Raw genomic sequence first — 22,982 nt, forward strand, 5'->3', positions numbered from 1 at the left:
ATGGCACTCAGGGGCCAGTGAGGAAAGCCAGGATCCCCCCAGCCTTCCCAGCCCTGGCCAGGGTTTGGTTGTCATCATCATGACCTCACACGAATCTGGAGGTCACCTGAGTGACACTGTTACGAGAATAAACACAGGCAAGCCACCCAGGACCTGTTCAGCCTGCACTGGTTGACTATAAAATGCATACACTTGAAACAACCAAACAGAGGCCACAAAATCCAGAGGCAACAGCTCTTAGTTTTGCTTCCTAGGAACCCCTCAGGCCCTGTGAGATCAGGAATGGGGGAGAAATATTAGAAAAAATGAAAGAACTTGACAGGCCATAAGTTCCAGGGACATTCAGTGCTCCACTGGGAGGGCTGCTGTCTCAGCCTAGCACCCGACGGCGAAAAATGGCATAAAGGGATGGGTGCAGTGGCTCATGCCTGTAATCCCAGCACTTTGGGAGGCCGAGGCGGTGGATCACCTGAGCTCAGGAATTTGAGACCAGCCTGACCAACATGCCAAAACCCTGTATCTACTAAAAATACAAAAATTAGCCGGGCATGCCTGTAATCCCAGCTACTTGGGAGGCTGAAGCAGGAGAATCGCTAGAACCTGGGAGGTGGAGGTTGCAGTGAGCGGAGATCGCGCCACTACACTCAGCCTGGGCAACAAGAGCGAGACTCTGTCTCCAATAATAAAACAAAAACCGAAACACACACACACACACACACACACACACACACACACACACACACACACGAAACAGCACAAAGAAGCCAAGGGCCACCTGGTTGGAATCCTAGCTCAGCTACCTCCCCACCTGGCTGGAATCCTAGCTCTGCCACCTCCCCGCTGAGCAGCCCCCAGTGGGTAACTTAACCTCTCTGAGGCTGGGTAACTTAGAAGAATAGCGCCCCCTTGTGAGCCTGTGGAGAAGGCGAAAGGGGATGGCCTGTGTCACATCCTGGTCCACAGTGCAGGAAGTAACACCTGCAGAGTGCCACCTCATACTGGGGTGAACCTTATGAAATCGCCAACAATCAGCTGTTGTTTGCCTATGAAAATGGCAATATAATATGGTTCTACCCGCAAAGACACACAGAGGGGAACAACGCACACTGGGGCCTGTCGGAGGGTGGAGGGTGGAGGGTGGGAGGAAGGAGAGGATCAGGAAAAATAACTAATGGGTACTAGGCTTAATATCTGGGAGTGAAATAATCTGCACAACAAACCCCCATAACACAAGTTAACCTACATCACAAACCTGTACATATACCCCTGAACTTGCAGTAAAAGTAAAAAAAAAAAAAAAAAAAGGTTCTACCTAGTACGTGCTATAGTAGGTAGATATAATGTTCTATGTATTAATTCACTGAATCCTTTCAACAACCCTCTGAGGAAGGCACTGTTATTATTCCTTTTTTGTTTTTCAGACAGGGTCTCTCTCTCTCTCTCTCTGTCACCTAGGCTGGAGTGCAGTGGTGCAGTCTCCGCTCACTACAGCCTCCACCTCCTGGGCTCAAGCGATTCCCCTGCCTTAGGCTCCTGAGAAGCTGGGAACACAGGTGTGTGCCACCATGCCCCATGCCCAGCTAGATTTTTTAATTTTTTTTGCAGAGACAGGGTCTTGCTATGTTGCCCAGGCTGGTCTTGAACTCCTGAGGTCAAGCGATCTGCCCACTTCAGCCTCCCAAAGTGCTGGAATTACAGACGTGAGCCACCGCACCTGGCTGTTATTCCCATTTTAAAGATGAGGAAACCAAAGCACAGAGAGGTTAACACCCTTGCCTGAAGTCACGCAGCTAGTAAGAGGCGCTGAGATGGGAACAAGACAGTCTGGCTCCAAAGATTAATAACTGAGATTCCAAATGATGACCTCAAATCATCAAGATAAGTTTAATTACATTCTAACCTCAGTTTGAGAAGTCAGAGAAGTGTGAAATCCATTTTAGAAAGGCCTCTGTGCAAACTAGTTAAAATTAAAAAAAAAAAAAAAGATTGGCTCTGAAACTCAGCTAACTGGAAAAATCCGCCAGTGTGCAACACTTTCTCCCCTAACCCTGATGGCAGATAAGTGCGGCATTGCTGGGGGTTGGCAGCTGATTTTGTTCCTTAGCCTTATCTGCCCTCCCTAATACAATCTAGACCCAGAAACATTTACCAAAAGCCCACTGTGATCATCCGTATTGTTGCACCATTGTAGACTCTGTGGGGGATAAAACAGACCTTCAGAGAAATTTCTAGACTGAAACGAAAGCAAGCTTCCTCCCTAATGGGTACCCATGCCACAGGGAAGTCCTTGAGACAAAGGGTGTGTAACTAGCCGCCTGGGGGCTGTGCCTTGGAAGGTCGCTCTGCCTTTCGTCAACAGTCATAGGAACAAGTGGGAGCTTGTGAATGGTTCAACCCCTTGATATATGTGTGAACCCAAGAAGAGGCCGAGAAAGTGGCAATAAGATGGACGGGGCCAGCAGGATAACAGAGCAGCAAATTCTGGCTGAGGGTCAGAGGTTCAGCTGTTCGACAGCCTCAGCCTGAGAGCCGTGCTCTCCGAGCACATGAAATGCTGCCCCGTTGTCTGGGCATCATGGTGCACAGCTGTAGTCTCAGCACTTTGGGAGGCCGAAGTGGGAGGATGGCCTGAGCCCAGGATTTCGAGACCAGCCAGAACAACATGGTGAAACCCCATCTCTACTAAAAATACATAAAAATAGCCAGGTGTGGTGGTGCGCGCCTGTAGTCCCAGCTCCTCGGGAGGCTGAGGTGGAAGGATTGACCCCGAGAGGTGGAGGTTGCAGTGAGCCATGATCATCCAGCCTGGGCGACTCCATCTCAAAAACAAAGAGAGAGGGGGGAAAAAAAAGCAAAGAAATGCCATTCCCACCGGAAGCATCACTGGAATCAATCACAGAGAAGATAAAGCAGCTCCTGCAATATATAATTTTCTGTAATTTCTGTCTTTCACCCTATCTTTTTAAAAAACATATTAAGTTCTTCTAAAACATCAGGATTGCCTCCATTTGCATCTCTCCGCATGTTAATGGGGCTGCTGGGGAGATTATAGCAAACAGCCTGGTCTGCTCTGGCATCTTAGCCCTCCCTCCCCTGAAGAGGGCTGTGAAGGTTAGAGGTCAGGGGGAGAACAGAAGAAGGCTGTTGGATCTCACTGGCAGCTTCCAGATTCAGAACAAGTATGAGGTGAGTGCAAAATTTAAAGGGGGTTCAAAATTTCAGTCATCAAAAAAATTTTTTTAATGTGACATTTAAAAAATCAAAATCAATGCAAAAGCTATAATAAACAGAATATCAAAATTTTAAATGAAGACATTTTATAAGTGAAGCAGAGGCACAGAAAAGTAACTTGCCCAGGGTCACATAGGGAGTAAGCAATGGCTTTTTGTCTGGATCCAAAGCGCAAGTTCTTAATCACCATATGCCCTACAACTTACACACCATAAGAAGCACTTTTAAAGCCAGGAACCCCAGCTACTCAGAAGGCTGAGGCAGTAGTATGGTTTGAGGCCAGGAGTTTGAGACCAGCCTGGGCAACATAGTGAGACCTCCATCTCTAAAAAAATAACAATTTAAAAAATTTAGGCCTGACGCTGTGGCTCACGCCTGTAATCCCAGCACTTTGGGAGGCCAAGGTGGGCAGATCACTTGAGGCCAGGAGTTCAAAACCAGCCTGGCCAACATGGTGAAACCCCGTCTCCACTAAAAATACAAAAATTAGCCAGGTGTGGTGATGCACGCCTATAATCCCAGATACTCGGGAGGCTGAGGTAGGAGAATTGCTTGAACCCGGGAGGTGGAGGTTGTAGTCAGCTGAGACCGTGGCACTGCCATCCAGCCTGGGTGACAGAGCAAGACTCCGTCTCAAAAAAAAAAAAAAAAAAAAAATTAAAAAGAAGGGCCACGGTACATTTATTGTCTTCTCCTTAAAATGTGCTGGATTTTCCAAATCTCCTAGAATTAACATATTGTCTTTTTTAGTCAGAAAAAAATAAGACATCAGTGAAAAAGAAAAGGAATCATTAGCCACAACTCTGAAATTCAGCAATCCAGCAGGAGGAAACACACCAGGAGCTGGGGTGATTCTGTGAGTAGGGCCCTCTAGGAGGAGGAGGCTGGAGCTGGGCTCATGGGATAGGACGGCAGAAGCAGGAAACCTGGGACGTCGGTGAACGCCCCACAGGTTGGAGGTTATTCATACACAGATGGTGGGCACAGAAGCTGGTCTGAGAGACTGGGCCTGTCTTTATGCATCGACTGTAATAACCATGTTGCGGCCAAGCTGGCTTTTCTTTGTTGTCCTAATGACCGACTTCCCAAACAATCCAATCAGTTGTGCATCTGTTGATCTGGTCATTCAGAGGCCGAAAACCCCAGATTGACCCTTTTCTCTCCCACTCATTGAGCCTGTGTTTCTGGGATACTAACCAAAATCCATCAACTGATGTTCAAAAGAAAAACAGGACGATTTGGATATGAGGATGTTCACTACAGTCTTATTTATATGTTTCCTGAAAAGAACAGCTTTGATAAATTATAGCCCATCCATACAATAGAGAAATAACATGCAGCTATTAAGTAATGTTTTCTAAAAATGTGTAATGATACAGGAAAAGGCAGGCTATAAAACTAGATACTATATTATATCAATTATAAGAAAAATTATGTACATGGACACTCAGCAAGAAAGCCTTGGAGGAAGCACATCAAAATGTCAAAAGTGATTATCTCTGGGTGATTTTTCCATGCTATTTATATTTTTCTGTATTTTCCAACTTGTCCATAATGAATATGTTATTTTTTTTTAGCATCAGGAAAAAATGTTTTTGTTTTGTTTTGGCTTTTTTAAAGTCAGATAAATTATTTCTAAGACCAAAAAAATTCAAACTAACCTTAAGAAGGGTGCTGTTTGAATGCTGGTTACACAGGATGCTCATATTAGTCCCAGCCACAACACACGACTCTCCTATGTATCAACCTGCATACTTCCGAGTCTCAGAGAACCTTCACCACCTCCCCCACTTAAGTTGACTCTTCCTTCTCGTCTCTCTTTCTCCACGGCTCTTCCTTCTTCCCTCATCTTTCAGGTAGAGAAACTGGCCTCTCCCTGAAGCTTGTCTTTGGAACAACAAAAGTTTTGATTGTGTTGGGATCCAGGCTGCTAAGTTCCCCAGCTATGAGGACCCACACAATCTGGCCCCAACTCCCACCATCACCACCTACAGTCTCATCTTTCCGATTCCTCATCCATCACTCCTGCCCCAGGGCCTTTGCACAGGCTGTTCTGTCTGCCTGGACCAATCTTCCCCAGGTAACTGGAAGGGTTCATTCTCCCACCTGTCTATATATATTGGCATATTACATAGTATCTACACATTTTCCTTCGGGATAGTCAAGAGTGTGATAAAATAGTTGTTGTAAGAAGAGGCACTGGATCTGCCAGGGCTGAGGACCACTGCTCTAATGTGATTGCTGGTTGGCATTTCCATCTCTCACACTAAACTAAAAATTCTGGGACAGCAGGGACTCAGTCAAAGCATATTTCCTGAACTGAAATGAAAGAATACATGAGCACGCTGGTGACACCTAAGGGGTGGGGAGGCCCCCAGGGGCAGTTGTGGTGTGAAGTTCTGACTCCCTTTGCTCGAGAGAGATGAGGCACACCCTTCTTCCTCCATCACTGCCTCCTCCATGACCACCACCACCATCCTGGCTGGGACGGCCAGTCGGGTGGAAGGACCTGAGTAGAAGGTGGTAAGGACGTACTATCCTGAGCCAGGAAGTCCTGACTCCAGAGCAAGGCAGGTCTGGGTGGCTGACAGGTCTCTAGGGGGAACCAAGGGGCTGGGAAGTGGAGGACAAAGAGCTATCCAACCCTCTGTATTGACAACAACCCCTACCTTTTTTTTTTGACAGGGTCTCACTCTGTTCCCCAGGCTTCAGTGCATTGGTACAATCATGGTTCACTGCAGCTTTGACCTCCCAAGCTCAAGTGACCCTCCTGCCCCAGCCTCCTGAGTAGCTGGGACCACAGTCGTGCACCACTACACCCTGCTAATTAAAAAAAATTTTTTTGTAGAGATGGTCAGGGGGGGTCTCACTATGATGTCCAGGCCAGTCTCGAACTCCTGAGCTCAAGCTGTTCTCCTGCCTTGCTCAGCCTCTCAAAGTGCTGGGATTATAGGCCTGAACCCCAGCCTCCACTGCTCAAAGCCAGCCTGCCTGCTGAGGGCAGTAGCCCCACAAGGAACAGAAGGTCAGTGACTGTTCCCTGTACCGTGAGGGCTCGAGGCTCCAGGGGTGAGGGAAAGACTGAGGATTAGGAGTCCAAGGCCTGAGCTAGAATCCCAGCAATCTTAGGCAGGCCACTAACTTCTCTGCATCCATAAAACAGGGTCACTCACACCTACCCAGCCCCCTAGCCCTGCGGTCAGAATCAAATAAGACTAAATAAGAGAGTCTCGGTAGACAAATGTTGGCCAGTATTACAGGCAGTAACGATGGTTTTACTGCTGAGCAGAACTGAACCTTGGGTGATTCAGAAGACCCTTCGGGAGACCAACCTCATCACTGTCAACATCAAGTACCATCCGATAGTATTTGGATCAAATTCTGATTGTGGGAACTTCTTTGACATTTAAATTCCAGATGAACAAGGCTTTTCTATAACCTGTCAAACTATGCTGGTGACACACTGGAGTCCACTGTCATCCTTTGCTGGTTCCCACCCGCCCACGCCGTCCCCATGGATGAAGAGAGGGTTTGTCTACTTCGGCAAAATGTATTCATTTGAGCAGGAAGCCCTGCTCTGGTGAAAAATCATCTCTCAGACCCCACCCTCTTCCTTTGATCCTCCCACTGAATGCTGAGCTGGAAAGACGAAGCAAAGCTGTTCAGATGTAATTATTTTAATTCAGCCAGATGCTGGGAATTAGTCTCTTTTCCTTGCAAGGATTCTAGGGAGAGACAGAACTCAGCTAAAGATGCCCCAGAAGAAAAGGAGCTGACAATTTCAGGAGGAAGGGAGGGTGCTCCCTGCCCCCGACATAGACCCCTGGTGCTGGAACAGCTTAAATCAAGAAAACTGCTGCTATCCCTGGGCGAAGGAGTAAGGAGGACTGGGGAAGAAGGAGGAAGAGGGAGGGTTTAACACCTGATAGGTATTAAACCTAAGACTGCTTACCAACCCCTGGAATGCTAGACCAGCAACGGCCACCAGCATTGTCTAGAGCGTTAGAATTTCCAAAGCGCCTCCATGTATGTGACTTTATTTGGTTACAAACTAGGAAGAAAGTCACCAGCTGGGCTAGAAGCTTGGGGAAACACTGAATTTAGGTTCAAGGAATTCAGATGCACCCTTTCCTAGGCATCTGTTAGACACACTCACATTCATGAGCCCCTTTAATCCTCACAGCAACCCTATCGGCGCCACGCTGCAGGTGGAAAACGGAGGCTCTGCGAACCGCAACAGCTCTGTTCCACGGGGCAACTGAATTCTCTCCCTTGTCTGAATTCCAGATCCTCGGCGGATACATGTGTGTTTTGTCCATGACCTGGGGCTGAACACTTGGTCTGTGCTTCCTAATCATTCAGTCACAAATTCGTGATGGGTCCTCAGGAATGCCTACTGCACCCCGAGTCCTGCCCTGGGGGTGCACATTGGGTGGGGTTCATTCCCGCTCTCAAGTGCCTTCAGATCCACTGAGATAAACAGATAAGCAACCAGGGTGAGCAGTTACATATGAATCTTTTTGGTCATCTCCAGACTGCCCTGTACTATCGATTCTGTGTTCACGTGTCTTATTCTTCCACTGGAAGTCCTTGGAAACAGAGTTTGTAACACCACAGTGTAGTGGCTAAAGACCTTGGCTCTAGAACCAAACTGCCAAGTTTCAAATCTCTTCTACTCAGTGGCTGTGTGACCCTGGACAGATCACTTAACCTCTCTGTGCTTCAGTTTCCTTATCTATAAAAGTGAGAAAAATTAATGAGGACCATAATTCATCAGATATTATAACACATCATACTACCTACTACATTATATATTATAATACATTAGATAAGTAAGTCAATACATGTAAACCACTTAGCACAGTGTATGGCCCAAAATAATGACTCAATTAATGTTCTCTAACACTGTTATATCTCTATACCAGCAGCTCTCAAAGTATGGACCCGAGGGATCTGTGGGGTCAAAACTATTTTCATAATAATGCTAAGATGAAGAGTTTTCCAGACGTTATCTGACGGGGATTTTACAACAGATTGACCTACAGAAGCAGCTATGAGAATCCAGATGTCTTCCATTAAGTCAGACGTTAAAGAGATTTGCAAAAATGTAAAACAAGGCCACTCTTCTCATTAAATGATTATTGTGAGTTATTGTTGTTTTTCAAAATATGTTATTTTATTTATTTTTTTTTTGAGATGGAGTCTTGCTCTGTCGCCCAGGCTGGAGTGCAGAGGCTGCCTGCCGGGCCCAGCTAATTTTTTGTGTTTTTAGTAGAGATGGGGTTTCACCGTGCTGAACAGGCTGGTCTCGAACTCCTGACCTCGTGATCCGCCCGCCTCAGCCTCCCAAAGTCCTGGGATTACAGGCGTGAGCCACCATGCCTAGTCCCAAAAAAATGTGTTATTTATGTTGACCCATAATGGGTTCAACTATTGTTATTTTTAAAGGAATTAATACATACATTTTTTTTAAATTCTGTTTAAATTTCTAGTAGGGTAAATATTGATCCATAGCTGATCCGTAGCACTGACCTCCCAGGAAGGTAGGAAAATCTTGTTTCTCCTGGTCATCCCTCCCAGCTCCATGGGAAGCAATGTTCCCAGGGTAGCCCAGGCTTTGTTTACACTTGCACCCTGCCTCTCCCTGCATCTGTCCCAGCCTCCTCTTCTCTCCAAGCCCCACCACTCTCCCACTTTTACAGCCACTCTTAGGTTAGACAGTGGTGGTTTCAGGGCTGAGCCCGGATCTTAGAATCAAGCTGACCTGGAGTAGAATCATGGCTCTGCTGCTTGTCAGCCTTGAGCAGGTGACTTTGCCTCTCTGAGCCTCAATTTCCTCATCCACAGAATGGGAGTAACATTTTAGTACCTACCTCTTAGGATGACTGTTAAGAGCAGCGATAACTTATGTAAAGTGCCTATTACTTGACAAATACTGACCATCACCATTATGATACTTTATCATTATTATTAACCATGAGGTCCCCTGAGCCCCTTCTTGGTGTGCTCAGCTGTCCCCATCTCCCGCTCCCCCACAGTCCTACAGAAAAAGCAAGACCAAGGGCTGCCTGCGACTGCAGACTTCTTCCCAACACATGCACACGCACAGACACACTCCATCCGCCCCATGCAGGGTGTCACCCTACTCCAGAGATGAAAGTGAAAAATGACAGCTAAATGTCAAGCACCCAGGCTTCCTTCAAGACTGAAAAGGTCTTTGCTGCCACAGTGTTGGTGCCAAGGCAGTCTCGTCTCGGCTCAAGGACACGTGAATGGCGGCTGTGACTGGGAGGGGAGGGAGCCCTGGCATGGGGGCCAGGGGACAGGGCTCAGCTGGGCTCTGCTGCTGACTGTGGGTGAGTTCCTTCTCCTCTCCGGGCCTCAGTCTGCTCAGCTATAAAAAGGGAAAACACCCACTAGCTCTGACGTTGCAAAATTCTATGACAGCCAGGTCAGCCTCAGGAGCCCTGTCTACCCTCGGTTCCCGCCAGGGGCTCAGGGAGGCCGGCCTGCACTCCGTCACCGCCCACCCCAACCACGTCCCATGCTGGAATCCTCTGCCACTCACCCTACAGTTGCTGAGCTCCTCAGCGGACAGGATGATGGTGCCACATTTCTTTCCTGGGACACCACTGGGAGAGGAGAAGATGAAAAAATGGAAAGCCAGACAAAGACAGAGCCATAAACCTGACACTCCCTCAATCAGCCCCCTGCCCATCCTCCCCCTCCCCCTACCATCGAGCAGATCTGCCCCAAAGCCCCTGAGAAGACAGTCTCCTGAGATCTTTGCGGCAGTGTGGCCTAGTGCACTGCTTCCTGGGACCGGGTCCCCGAGCCTGGAGCTGCCCCACCCCCTGCTCCCCGAGAGCCCACCAGGAAGGGTAGTGCCTGCAGTGAAAGTCCTAGAATTGGAAAAGCATCCAAACTCACCCGGAGGCTTCCAGACCAGTGGTTCTCAAACTTTCCATCCAAAGACCACTTCTGTGGGCAAAAGACCTCATGGGCTAGCCACCCCACCTCACACCCAGCTGACCTCCAGAGTCCCGGGACAGTCCGGCTCTGAGCCACTCTGATGTGTCACGGGAGGGAGGAAGGCAGGAGGGCTGGTGGGCCCTTGCTGGCAGCTTGTCCAGGCTCCTTCCCGTGGCTACCTCCCCTTAAATGCCTTGGCTGGGGTCTCCCTGGGAGTGAGAGATCCCAGCCGACCGTGCAGCTCCCCAGTGAAGTGGGCAACCAGGTCACGGTCCGTGAAGTCGGTCCACCCCAGCATATCCCTCCAGGAGGGCAAGTTCTTCGGCTGGGGCTCCACCCAGGGGACCTGAACCACCTCTTTCCCTGGTTAGATGGGACCCCCTCCTTCAGGCACCATCCCAGCCCACTCTGATGTTTGGGACTAAGCCAGAGGTGGGGGAGTCCCAGTGTAGTCAGGGGCCACTGGGAGGGGGAGGAAAGTGTCGGGTTGTCCAGCAGCTCTGTGACTTTGAGCTCATTCCCGTACCTCTCTGAGCCTCAGTTTTCTCCCCTGTATAATGAGTGTGACTGTATATACCACACAGTGCTTGGCTCTGAGAAGGCCCGCAGTGAGCAGCATCCCCCTCCCTGTACCCTTTACTTCACAATTGTGCAATGCTGGTAAAATCCAGCCTCACACCCCAGGCCAGCCACAGGGCCACCAGCATGCTGTCTGTGGAACACACTTTGAGAACCACTGATGGAGCTCTTCCCAGCACCAGCTCTTGGAGGGAGCGGCTCTCAAACAGAGGAGGCAGGGGAAGAAGGGAAGCCGGCCCTGGAGGGCTGACAGGACAGCCCAGATCTCTCCAAACCAGGTGAGCAGAGCAGGGGCCACATCTGGGGCGTCCCCTGCCACGGACAGGGGACAGTGCCTGCCAGCTTGTACCCCTAGACTTGGGCAGCTGAGCTGAGTGCTGGTCCTCCATGGTAGTAAAGACATGATTTGTTTGCCCAGGGAGATAGAATCCTCCACGCCAGCCTCCTCCGCCCCATGTTTCTCCATCTGTTCCTCTCTTTGCCTCTGAATCCTTCTTCTATTTCCGATCCTTCTTTCCCTCCTCTCCAGCCCCAACCTGCTCCCACCTTCTCGGCCTTCCTTTCTCTCTCTCCCTCCCTGTCTTTGTATCTCTGTCTGACTCCTGCTGCCTCCCCAGTTGCTGCTTCTCTACTCTCCGGGTGAATTAGCATCCACGCTCTCCCTGGGCTGTGAGCATCCCCGGGCCCGCTGGAGGCCCCTTCCCCACCTGCACCTGGTTCAGTGGCATATCCAGCTGCTGCAACCTCAATTCCTGAGAGCTCTCAGGGAAGGCCAGGGGAGCTCTGCTTACCCCAACAAAATGCCCTTCTGCAAAGGCCTCTCCAGGCAGAGGTTCTCTGCCCTGCACTCCCCCACCCCCAGCCCCAGTGGGCGAGTGGGCGTGAGAAAGAAGCCAGGGTGGGAACTCCCCAACCGGGAAAGAAGGGGAGGGAAGGAGGGGGAGGCTCTGCGTTGGCCGCATTTGCATGAGGCCAGCCGAAACCAGATGGCCAGGGTGGTGGAGTGAGGCTGGCCCACCGCAGCTGGCGAGCAAACGAGCAAACGTGAAAAGTGGGGATTCAGCTGGATCTACTCTGTGGTGAGAAGGAGGCGGACATCCAGCAGCCAAAACAAGGGAGGGGACCGGGGGGAAAGGATAAAGAGAAGGGAGGAAAGAGGCGGGGAGAAGGGTGGGGATTGGGGGCCTAGAGAAGCCAGGCCAGGGAGAGAGGAAGGGAACAGAGAGCGCCCAGCCCCGCTATTCCTAGACGACACCCCCCACCTGTAAGCCCCACCCTCTCCCTGAAGTCCCAGGAGCCACGGGGGCTTGAGATGCCCAAGCTCTAGCTTGGATGGGGGAGGGGCCCACTGCCGAGTGGGGGCCTCTGTTCAGGTCCCAAAGAGCCTGGGTGCCTAAGGAGGAACCCAGGACTCTCTGTCCCCTGGATCAGGGCCAGATTCGCAGTGATGGGAGCAGGGACGAGGCCCAGACTCTGAGGCCCCCTTTGCAGAGCTGGCTGAATGTCTAAGGACTCCAGGGCCAGAGATGTCTGGCAACCTACCCATTGGACACAGCTGGCATGGGTTTGCCCGTCCTGGAATTCAGGCTGAATGCACCTATCCTGTGGAGAGAGAGGGGGAGAGAGAGCACGCCATGAGCTGAGTACCCCCACCCAGACAGGCCAGCGCACTTGGCATCCAGATGCTTGGAGACAAGCGGCTGCTCCAGAAGTCATTAAAACAGGATCAAAGCCACAGGCCAGAGCAAGTGGAGTCCTTCTTCTGGGCAAATTCCTCTCCTTCAGTGGTTCTCAAGGTGGGATGCCCAGACCAGCAGCACCAGCATGTCCTGGGAATGTTATTAATAGGAATGTAAATTCCCAGGCCCAGCCCATACCCACAGGATCAGGAACTCTGCGGGGTGGAGCCCAGCAATCTTTGGTGACACTGGTACCTGCTGCAGTTTGGGAACCCCTGTTCTCCCTTTCCAGACTCCGCATCCAGACTGCGAGATGGGGAGAGTGCTGGAAGAATCACATGAGATCATGATATGGGCTGAACTGTATCCCCCAAAATTCATGTATTGAAATCTTAATCTCCAGGTCCTCAGAATGTGACTATATTTGGAAATAGAGTCTTTTTTATTTATTTATTTATTTTTATTTTTGAAACAGAGTCTCGCTCTGTCACCCAGGCTGGAGTGCAGTGGCGCGATCTCAGCTCACTGCGACCTCCACCTACCAGGTTCAAATGATTCTCCTGCCTCAGCCTCCCAGGTAGCTGGGACTACAGGCGCACACCACCATGCCCGGCTAATTTTTGTATTTTTAGTAGAGACGAGGTTTCACCAGGTTGGCCAGGCTTGTCTCGAACTCCTGACCTCAGGTGATCTGCCCACCTTGGCCTCCCAAAGTGCTGGGATTACAGGCGTGAGCCACTGCGCCCAGCCTGGAGATAGGGTCTTTAAGGAGGTAATTAAGGTAACATGAGGTGATGGCAGTGGGCCCTAATCCAATGGCTGGTGTCCTCATAAGAAGAGGTGACTGGGACACAGAGGTGCACAGAGAGATGACAACGTGAAGACACAGAGATGAGAAAGAAGACAGCCATCCTTAGAAGAAATGAACTCTCTTGACATCTTGATCTCCGATGTCTAGCCTCCAGAATTGTGAGAAAATCAATTTTCGTCATTTAAGCCACTCAGTTTGTGGCATTTGCCACAATGGCTCCAGCGAACTAACATAGATTTCACAAGCAGAACCCTGACCCTCATGCCTGGCCCAGAATAGATGCCCAGTAAACAGGAGCTGTTCACAGAGTTTAGTCAGAAAGACAAATAAACTAAGACACGTGAAATCTTCGATGGGGTAAAAGGTCCACGTCCTCCTCCAACATTGCCATAAACCTCTGTATTTTATTTTATTTTATTTTATTATTTTATTTTATTTTTGAGATGGAGTCTCGTTCTGTCCCCCAGGCTAGAGTGCGGTGGTGTGATCTCAGCTCACTGCAACCTCCGCCTCCTGGGTTCAAGCGATTCTCCTGCCTCAGCCTCCCTAGTAGCTGGGACTATAGGCATGTGCCACCACGCCAGGCTAATTTTTGTATTTTTAGTGGAGACAAGGTTTCTCCATGTTGGTCAGGCTGGTCTCAAACTCCCGACCTCAGGTGATCCACCCGCCTCGGCCTCCCACAGTGCTGGGATTACAGGCATGAGCTACTGCACCCTGCTGACCTCTATATTTTAGATCTTGCCTGTCCTTTAAGGCTCAGTTTCAAAAGCCATCTCTATAGGAAGTCTCCCTCAATACTCCCCCACCCTCAGAAGGTGTTCCCTGTCACCAACAGTGGACCAGGTGACAGCAGGAAGGAAACAGACCCAAATGACTAGCGGCTTTGGACCCAGGCAGCTGAGAGTTGGGAAGCACAGACACCCTCCCTCACAGGGCAACTCCATCCTGGCAACCCAGGTAAAGCCATGGGTGGGAGCGCTGCTGGAAAGAGCAGATGCTAATGGGTATGCTACACTTAGCACATGGTTAACACTGAAGTGGGCACAGGGGCAGATGTTCCTAGAGAAACAATATAAAATTACGAATAAAAACTGTTAGAAATAAGTCCTAAGAGGGAGGGGCCTAGCAAATGTGAATGTGAATTTTGTATCCTTTTTTTCAAGAGGTCCTCAAATTCTATAAGCTACAGAGGCCCCCAAAACAGGGGTTTTCCCCCGTTCTCAACAAATGATAGCTATTTTCATTGTTTTCTAGGAACCCAGAGATGAGACCTTTTGGGGGCCAAGGAAACATCTCCAGGAGCCCTGAAGTTATCATGAGTTACTGGGGGTCACGGGCAAGGATCTGGAAGACAGACCCCCCCACACACAAACACTGCAGTTATTATTATTATTAATTATTATTCTTATTATTTTGAGACAGTCCCACTCTGTTGCCCAGGTTGGAGTACAGTAGTCCAGTCTCGGCTCACTGCAACCTCCTGGGTTCAAGTGATTCTCGTGCCTTAGCCTCCCGAGTAGCTGGGACTACAGGTGTGCACAACCACGCTCAGCTAATTTTTTTGTATTTTTAGTAGAGACAGGGTTGCACCATGTTGGCCAGGCTGGTCTCGAACTCCTGAGCTCAGGCGATCCACCCGCCTTGGCCTCCCAAAGTGCTGGGATTCCAGGCGTGAGCCACTGTGCCCGGTTCACACTGCAGTGATTGATCATGGTGAGGGGACAGCGTCCAGTGGGAACTTGGCAGAAGCAAGTGGGGGACTGATGATCTCCCTTTCCCGGCCTCTTTGCCCTGTGGCCTGGATGCCTGTCCCAGTCGGCCCTCTCTTTCCTGGGCCCTGCCCATGAGTGTCACCCTAAAATCATCAAAAGCCTCGGGATCCAGTTAAATTAGTTTATTTAAATGCAAAGTGTGAGGGTGGCCGTCCAGAGAAACATGGACACCAAAGAATGGTGACCAGTGTTCCCCAGTGTGGGGAAAGGTAAGAATCGTTTATACATGCAAGGGCCCTGCCCCTGGGACTTCCTGAGAAATAGGGACAAGAGAGGTGACCCTCACCACCTGGCCAGCCCTGGCTGGTCGCTGAAGACATCATCAGGCTCCACTGTGAGAAGCCTTGGGATTCGTCATCCCAGAGCCTGCTTCAGAGACACAGCTTTTCCCTAAAAGCAAATCAAGGTCAGGGACCATCAGGGACAGGATGGGATGGGAGGGGCCTCAATATACCCAGCTCTGGCCTATAAGCTGTGAACAATCTTAGGACCATGCCATGTGAGTAGAGCCCTAGGTTCAAATCCCAGCTCTCCCTCTTCGTCGCTGTGTGTCCTTGGGCAAGTCACTTCCCCTCTCTGGGCTTCAGTTTCTTCTTCCACACTATGACAGGGGTCAGGGTGGGAATAGACTAAATGGTATCTAGTCTATTTCCCCCTGGGCCTTCCCAGGAGACGGGGCTCTAATAACCCAGCCTGGGTTCCCCTGAAATACCTGGATCAGAAGCCCCGTGAGAGCAGTGAGGCATGGGGTCTCTTTATTCCTAATAACCCTGCAGATGCCAGTCATAGCCAGCTGTCTGCTTTGCCCCCATCCTGAGCCAGTCCCCAGCAGAATGGGCAGGAAGTTGGCCTACCACTGGGAAAGCAGCCTAGACACTCACGTGAGGGGCTTCTCCAGGCGGCTCCCGGGGGACCCCACAATCTCTCCAAGGGTGCAGAAGGCCTGGCCCAGGAAATCCTGCATATCCAGGGAACAGAAGAGACCAGTGTCACCCACTCTGCTCACAGCTACCCCACCTCTCCCATCGCCCAATTCCTGGAAGCCTGAGGGCCCTAAAATGGCAGGACGCAGCGTTGGACACACGTTCCATCACAGCAAAGCCCCAGGCCCACCCAGAGGATGGCATTTCAGAAACTATGGAATTGCTGAGCAGTCACTGGCATAACTCACGTGTTTGGATAAATCAGGACTCTTAGAGTCAACGTCGTATCTGCAGGGAACACAGAGAGATGATGAAGGCAGCTGCGGATGTTCTGCCCAATACTGCCTGGGTTCTCAAGTTGAGTCAGGGCCCCTGCCCCCCAAAAAACAGGTCCCAACACAGTGAATATTTCCGGGAGTAATGGTTGTAAGGCATGACAGGGAGCCTTCTGGGTGCTGAACATGTTCCGTCCTTGAGCTGGGTGAAGGTCAGAGGGGTGGAAACGGATGTAAAAATGCATCATGGAGGAGGCACTAAGATTTATGCACTTCACCGTATACATGTTATACCTCATTAAAAATGGAAAAAAGTAAATCAATGAGCTCTGTCACCCTGGCTGGTTCCTAGGTGGCTGAGTCACCTTACCTTTCACTCCCTTCACTTACAGAGTTCCCCATCTTTGCTCTTTGCAGCCAAGCCTTGGCTGCCTGTGGTGCTAATACCTTGCTTCTGACCTTCCCCTATGGCTTCACCCTAACCAGGCCTGCCCAGCTTGCCCACGGGCCTGGTCACTCAAGAAGGAGGGCGGCATTAACACCTTCACCTCAGCCGGCTGCAGGCAGCGTGATGCTACAGCTGGCCTCCTCCCCTCACCTGGGGCCTGCTCGCCTGGAGCCTCCCCTGCAACCTTCCCCCAGCATCTCCCACCCACCCACTGGCATCTCTGCGGCCAAACAGCCATGCCAGGCCCAGATGACTCCTGCTGAGGGATGGTCACTCTCTTATCAACCCTCTCCAAAATGTCACCAGGTGACTTCTCTACAATGGGCCGTGTTGACTCTCCTCAGCCTCAGTACCTCCCATCACTCCCTCCAAAGTCATTTCCTTCCACTGCATTCTTTCCTTTGCTCCCTAAGTCCCCAAACCCCCTTCTTTCCCACTCTGACTACTCTTCTGTGGGGCAAAGACTTTTCAAACCATCCCATACCCTGTAAAAACAACATCACAAACTCCCCGGCCTGTTTACCAAGCCTGAAATCCCACCCTGATCTTTAATGTCAGGAGAAAGGCACTCTCATCTTCCGATGGATGCTGGATGCCTGAGCCCCATCAGCCAGGCCACCTCTGCAGGAGCGGAGGCTGCAGGGACCCTCTCCCAGAACATGCTTAGACGGAGGGAGCAGCCAGTGGGTACCTCCTGGTTATCAGGGGAGAAAAGGGCTCCCAGAGGCACAGCCAAGAGTTGCCTTCAGGATCTTTCCTCAGCGGACATTCCCCAGCACCAAGCAGATTGCCTGATGCCATCCCCAACTTAACTGAGACGAACTGGGGGGAATGCCATTGTTCTCTCTCTTCTTCCCCCTTTCCATCTCTCCTGGTAAGGGTGCAGGTGACTTCAGCTAATTGTCACTTCTATCCCAGGCCAACCCTGGGCTCCCACTAATTTCTCAGCTCCTCCCACAACCACAGGTCTGTGGTCCCACCTCCCAGCAATCTTCCTCCCCACCTGGCTGCACCTTCAGCACCATCTTCCACTTACAGATCAAAACGGAGGTTCTGCTTCTCCTCAAAGAAGTAATCCACAATGAACTTGCGCACGAAGTCAGGATTGAGCGTGTTGTCGATGACTTCGGTGCGTCCGAACTGCAAGAGAAGATGGAGGGTGGACCTCAGGGCCGGGCTGGTGGAGCAGGGGAGAGCACTGGGCTCAGAGCCCCTTAGTCCTGGTTCCGGCAGTTATGAAAGCCCTGTCTCTCCAGGCTCCTGACATCCATGCCCTCCCAATCAAAGCATGAGTTTTTCCATCTGACAGTGGAAGCCATATACAGTATGGCTCCAACCCACACGGCTTCTCCCCATCTCCATGCAAACTGATGGTCTTAATATCTGAGCAGGCCCCTCCCTTCATCTGGCCTCCCCGTCTCTGCCAGTGGCATATCCTCATTCCTTCAAGGCCTGATAGAAATGCCACCTCCTCCAGGAAGCCTTCCTGATTGCTCCAACCAGAGAATTTTATTTCTCTGAGCCTCCACTGAACTCATGCCCACTCCATGACCACCGTTCTGAGAATTGATTCCACAATTAGGTGTGTACTTATTTGATTCCCTAATTGCAAACACAAGGGGAGAGGCAGGGACGACTGTAGGAGACCACCTCCTAAAAGATCCCCACCTTTTGGTATTCATGCCCTTGCATAATCACCTCCTCTCGGACGTAGGCTGGACATAGTGACACACTTGTACTGAACAGAGTATCGCACAAGTCATAGAATGTCACTTCCAAGGTTATGTTATGAACAACTATGACTTCCGTCTGGGCACCCTGTCTTGCTCTGTCTTGCTTGCTCACTTGATAGAACCAGCTGCCATGTTGCGAGCTGCCTTATGAAGAGGGCGGCAAGGAAAGGAGGAGGCCCCAGGCTAACACCAGTGAAGAACAGTGGCCGTCAATCTGCCCAGCCATCAGAATTGGAATCCTGCCAACAACCACTGGGTGAGCTTGCAAGCAAATCTTGCCCAGCTGAACCTTGAGACGATTGAGGCCCCAGCCCACAACTTCACTGTGACCTTGCGAGAGACCCTGAGCCAGAGGACCCAGCAAAGCTGCATTCAGATTCCTGCCTGCTGTTGAAACCACTGAATTCTGGGGGAATTTATTACTCAGCAATAGCTAACTAATTCAGAGACTGAATTGTCTCGGTTGCCCTTGCAGCTGATATTCTAGAATTTTGTACATAATAGGCAGTCAATAATTGAATCCCATTCAATTTCGCAAATGACTTTAGGCCAAATCACTCCCCATCTTTGGGCATCAGAATCACTTGGTACTGTACCCACCACCCCCCCCGCCCGCCGCCGGGCAACAGAGAAAGACTCCGTCTCACTGGAGAGGGAAGCTCCCACTCCAGGTAACATGGGGTCATCTGAGGAGCACTAGATTTGGCATCTTCTTGTCCCTCACTCCCTTGGCGAGTCAATCTCATGTTCCAATCAATCTCATTTGCTAATCTCTTCCTCTGCTGTGGCCTTGGTCTGGCCTCATCACTTTCTCACCTTGTCACCTCGACTACCATGGCAACCTCCTAAGGGGCCCCCAATATGTGCCAATTCCTAACGCTTGGAGCCTTCGCTCCCTGGCCATCCTGTTCTCCAACTCCCCACCCTTCCTGTGCGCGCCCACCGTCCTCCTACACCTCTAAGGCTGCACTTACTGCGCGGCCTGATAATGATCTACTGAGTCTCTTTCTATCCCTGTAGATTGTGAGCTTCTCAAGCAGGAGGAGAATCCAAGTTCTCCTCATCTTTGCAGCCCAGGACCTAACACAGCATTTAACACACAGTTGCAGGTTTAGATCATAATAGCTACTGTTTATTGAACACATACGATGCACCAGGAGCGATTTTAAACATTTTTGTGCCATATGGATATTGACCAATTTTGCATCTATGTGTAAATTCATTTCAACACTCCTGATCACCTATATGTGTGTGTTGTTTGAATTATTTGAACTGGTTGCAACATCTTACTGGTTTCCTCATTAATTAACAAGCTTTGATAATAAATATTTGTCATGCTAATTTTATACTTGTATGGCAGTCATGATTTTACCTTTTTAAAAAATATATGCTTTAACAGGTGCTTTTTAAAAATACCCATGCTCAGCCCCACCACAGACCAATTAAATACAAATCTCAGTGGGTGGGGCCTGAACAACTGTGCTTTTTTTAAAGTTCCCCAGATGATTGTAATGTGCAGATGGAGTTGAGAACCACTAATGAATGAGAACACAGCAGGAGGAAGGAAGTAATCTCATTCAATTCTCACAAAAATCCTGTGAGGTATTACCCATTGTACAAACGAGGAAACTAAGAATCAGAGAGGTTAAGTAGCTTGCCCAAGATCACACAACAAAGCAGAGCTGGGACCTAAACCAGGTATATCTAACTCCAAAGCCCATTATATTTTTACTGCATCTAACTGTGAGGAGTCATCAAGCATTATGACAATCAAATAAAGATGAGGTTTACTTCACAAGCGTTTATAGAAGTCCCAGTATGTGTCAAGCAATGGAGAGGACATCAAATTGAATACGACTGGGTTCCTTTCCCACTCCCTAAATTCAATAACAATCTTACAACGCATAACCCCTGTTCCAAAAGAGTTCCTGCATTCTCCTCTCCTGCTCTGTTTCTTGATGAATACCTCCTGCCTTCAGACAAAAGGAACATGTCTCTTAATGGCTTTCTTGCAAAATATTCCAGGTAAACACCCAGGTTTGAGAAAATCCTCCCTTAAGGAAGAGACTTACTTCCTTCCTCTCAATACACTTGCCCTCCTCCTTCAACAACCTCAAAGCATCCCTCTAGTAGGATTTTAGATAAGCCCCAGTCCAGAAAGAGCAGGCATCCTATATACAGTTTCCCGCCCCACCCCGCCCCACCCCCAGCATAGGCTCAAAGGAAAACACCCATTAAGGAAGATGGCAAGGCTGCTTTTAAAATGGCACTTGCAGCTTCAATAAAGGGGAATACCCTAGAGATTTATTCTGCCTAAGAAGACAATGGAGTTCCCCTGGAAACAGGACACGGAGGGGAACTCCAAGCCCACCCCTAATATCTCCTAGAGCAGGAAAGGGGGCACATGAGCTAGGCTGGACAGTGACAGATTACTAAGACTCAGAGGTAGTTAAGACATGCAGATCACAAACAACTGCAAAATCCACAATCTGGGGACTTACTGAAGATGTTTTATAGCCTTCATTACTTGGACGAACAACAAAGGGGAAAAGAATGCTAAAACTTGGATTTTAAAATCTGAGAAGCCACCAGGTCCTGTCAGGCCCAATTTATACTCCATTGATGATGGCAGGAACACAACTGAAGAGACATTGAAAAAAAATCAGTTTGGCTGCTGTATTTCATTCTACATAGACTTACAGAGTTTTCAAGCCAGAAGGGACTTGGAGAGATGAGACATTAGCACCCGAGCACTGGGAACCACAGGACGGCATGCAATCTAACTGCTGTGCAGCAAATCCTACTTAGGGAAGGAGCAGGGAGGTTAACCCCTCACCACCCGTAATATGGAGCGCAGCCAGCCCTGTTCATTCTGCCAGCTCCCTGGGCGTGCCTGTCCCTGCTTCCAAGGCTTTCCGAGCCCCTCTGTCCACACTGTGGGCTCTGAGGATACTAGGAGTGGAGGATCCTCACGTTGCTCACAGACCACCAAACACTGATAAGCACAGGAATTCTGATGAACAAAGGCTGAAGGATGCCCAAGCAATCTGCGTGCCGGATGTGATGCAGAGAGCCTCAGAGAATTGCTAGGGAAGGTGGGCAAGTGTGCGCTGGGGAGGCTGAGGGATGCAAACTGGGCAGGAGGCTGAGTGACAGGGGAGGTGACAGGGACCTCCCTGACCCCCGGGGCTGGGACGGCCTCCTACTGGGCAGAAGGAAAGAAAAAGTACAAGTGAGAAGGAAGCCTGGAAATGAGGGAATCTGCCTTCTGAAAGGCTCTCTCCCTGGCAACAAAACTCAGTGGAAAAAGCTTCTGACATGCCCCAAAAGACGCTCCCAAGGGCTCCCAAAACCTCTATGACTAAGCTCCATGAATATCAGTTAAGCAGCATTAATTACATACCGTCAGTTCCAGTGAGACCCTCAAAGTGGGGGCAGACTGGAAACTTCTTTGGGGACTAAATTAGGTGACTCCCTGGGACTCTGCTACACATGACAGCTGGGATGTATGGAGCAGGTAGGCAGCAGTGTCACCGAACTGCCCTCAGAGGGAAGCCCAGAGCAGGGCTGAGGTTGAGAACCCAGGTTGGGCAAGCAAGGTCTTCCTGCCCTGCATCCAACTATGGGGCCAGGAGGGGCCAGCTTCTGTCAAGACACGGGCACCCAGCCTGTAGGGGGCTCTTGGTGCTGGCAGTTGGGCCTGGGCTGATTTGGAGGCTGGAGAGTCTCAGGCTGCCGCCTGCTGCCCGCCCCAGCTCCAATCTTCAGCCTACAGGAGAGTGCTTCCTCTTGAACAGCATTCCTATCGTTCCCTCACCCTGTGGCTTCCAGTGGGGTTTGGCCAGTGGGAGGCACTGGCAGATGGGAGACAGGAAGAGACAGAGGTTGGGGTATTTCTTCCCACTCCTGCCCAGCCTCAGCTCCATGGTTGTGGGAGGGGCTGCTTCCCTCCAGGACCACAGACTCCACCAGGCAGGCCCTCCACCCCACACTCAGACAGCAGCACTGCTTTCTCCCATCGCCATGGCAAGCCTGGGTGCCCACAGCTCCCTGCTGTTGCAAGTCCCCAGATGATGCTCTATCCCTTGTGGATTTCCCCAAGCTCATCCATACCTTTGAGAGAAATCTCTTCATTAAAATCTCTCCAGTTAAACCCTCTGAGTTTCTCTTCCCTGCTGGGACCCTCACTGATAAAATTTATCTCTCACAAACATGTTTACACACATACAATTTCCAACTCAATTGAACATAAACCAAGACAGCCCCTGCCTCCACCCTATTCTGCTCAGACTCCACTGTGTAACATTCGTGTCACCAAGAAAGCACATGACTCCCGATCATGCAGCCAAGACACCAATGTCCTGTGCCAGCCCTTTGGGATGCAGGATCTCAGCACTGCTGTCCCACTTAAGGCCTCAGTGGGGGCTCTCAGGGGCCATGGCCCCCTAACGCCAGCCTCCTCCACACTGTAGAAAGTGGCCATCCTGGCCCCATCCACCTGGGTGCCAGAGTGAGGGCTGGGGGACGGACAATTCCTAAATTAGGGTCAGGGTATG

The 22,982-nt window shown here is 50.2% G+C and overlaps 1 protein-coding gene across 3 annotated transcripts in view; it reads right to left on the reverse strand.

The window, feature by feature from the left end:
• CPNE5 (copine 5) overlaps window positions 1-22,982 on the reverse strand; it is a 96,190-nt gene that overhangs the window by 40,646 nt on the left and 32,562 nt on the right. Inside the window, exons 4-9 of one of the 3 annotated variants that reach the window (XM_032141695.2) lie at window positions 17,730-17,833; window positions 16,219-16,258; window positions 15,929-16,005; window positions 12,325-12,384; window positions 10,162-10,212; window positions 9,800-9,863 (exon numbers count right to left, since the gene is read on the reverse strand). In XM_032141695.2, the coding sequence (XP_031997586.1) occupies window positions 9,800-9,863; window positions 10,162-10,212; window positions 12,325-12,384; window positions 15,929-16,005; window positions 16,219-16,258; window positions 17,730-17,833 (396 nt within the window). Of the gene's footprint in view, window positions 1-9,799; window positions 9,864-10,161; window positions 10,213-12,324; window positions 12,385-15,154; window positions 15,438-15,928; window positions 16,006-16,218; window positions 16,259-17,729; window positions 17,834-22,982 lie in introns of those variants that run through there. The other 2 variants (XM_032141696.2, XM_032141699.2) reach the window with 2 other exon arrangements.

Source organism: Hylobates moloch, unplaced genomic scaffold, assembly GCF_009828535.3.
Source record: "Hylobates moloch isolate HMO894 unplaced genomic scaffold, HMol_V3 SCAFFOLD_20, whole genome shotgun sequence".
NCBI classification, from domain to species: Eukaryota; Metazoa; Chordata; class Mammalia; order Primates; family Hylobatidae; genus Hylobates; species Hylobates moloch.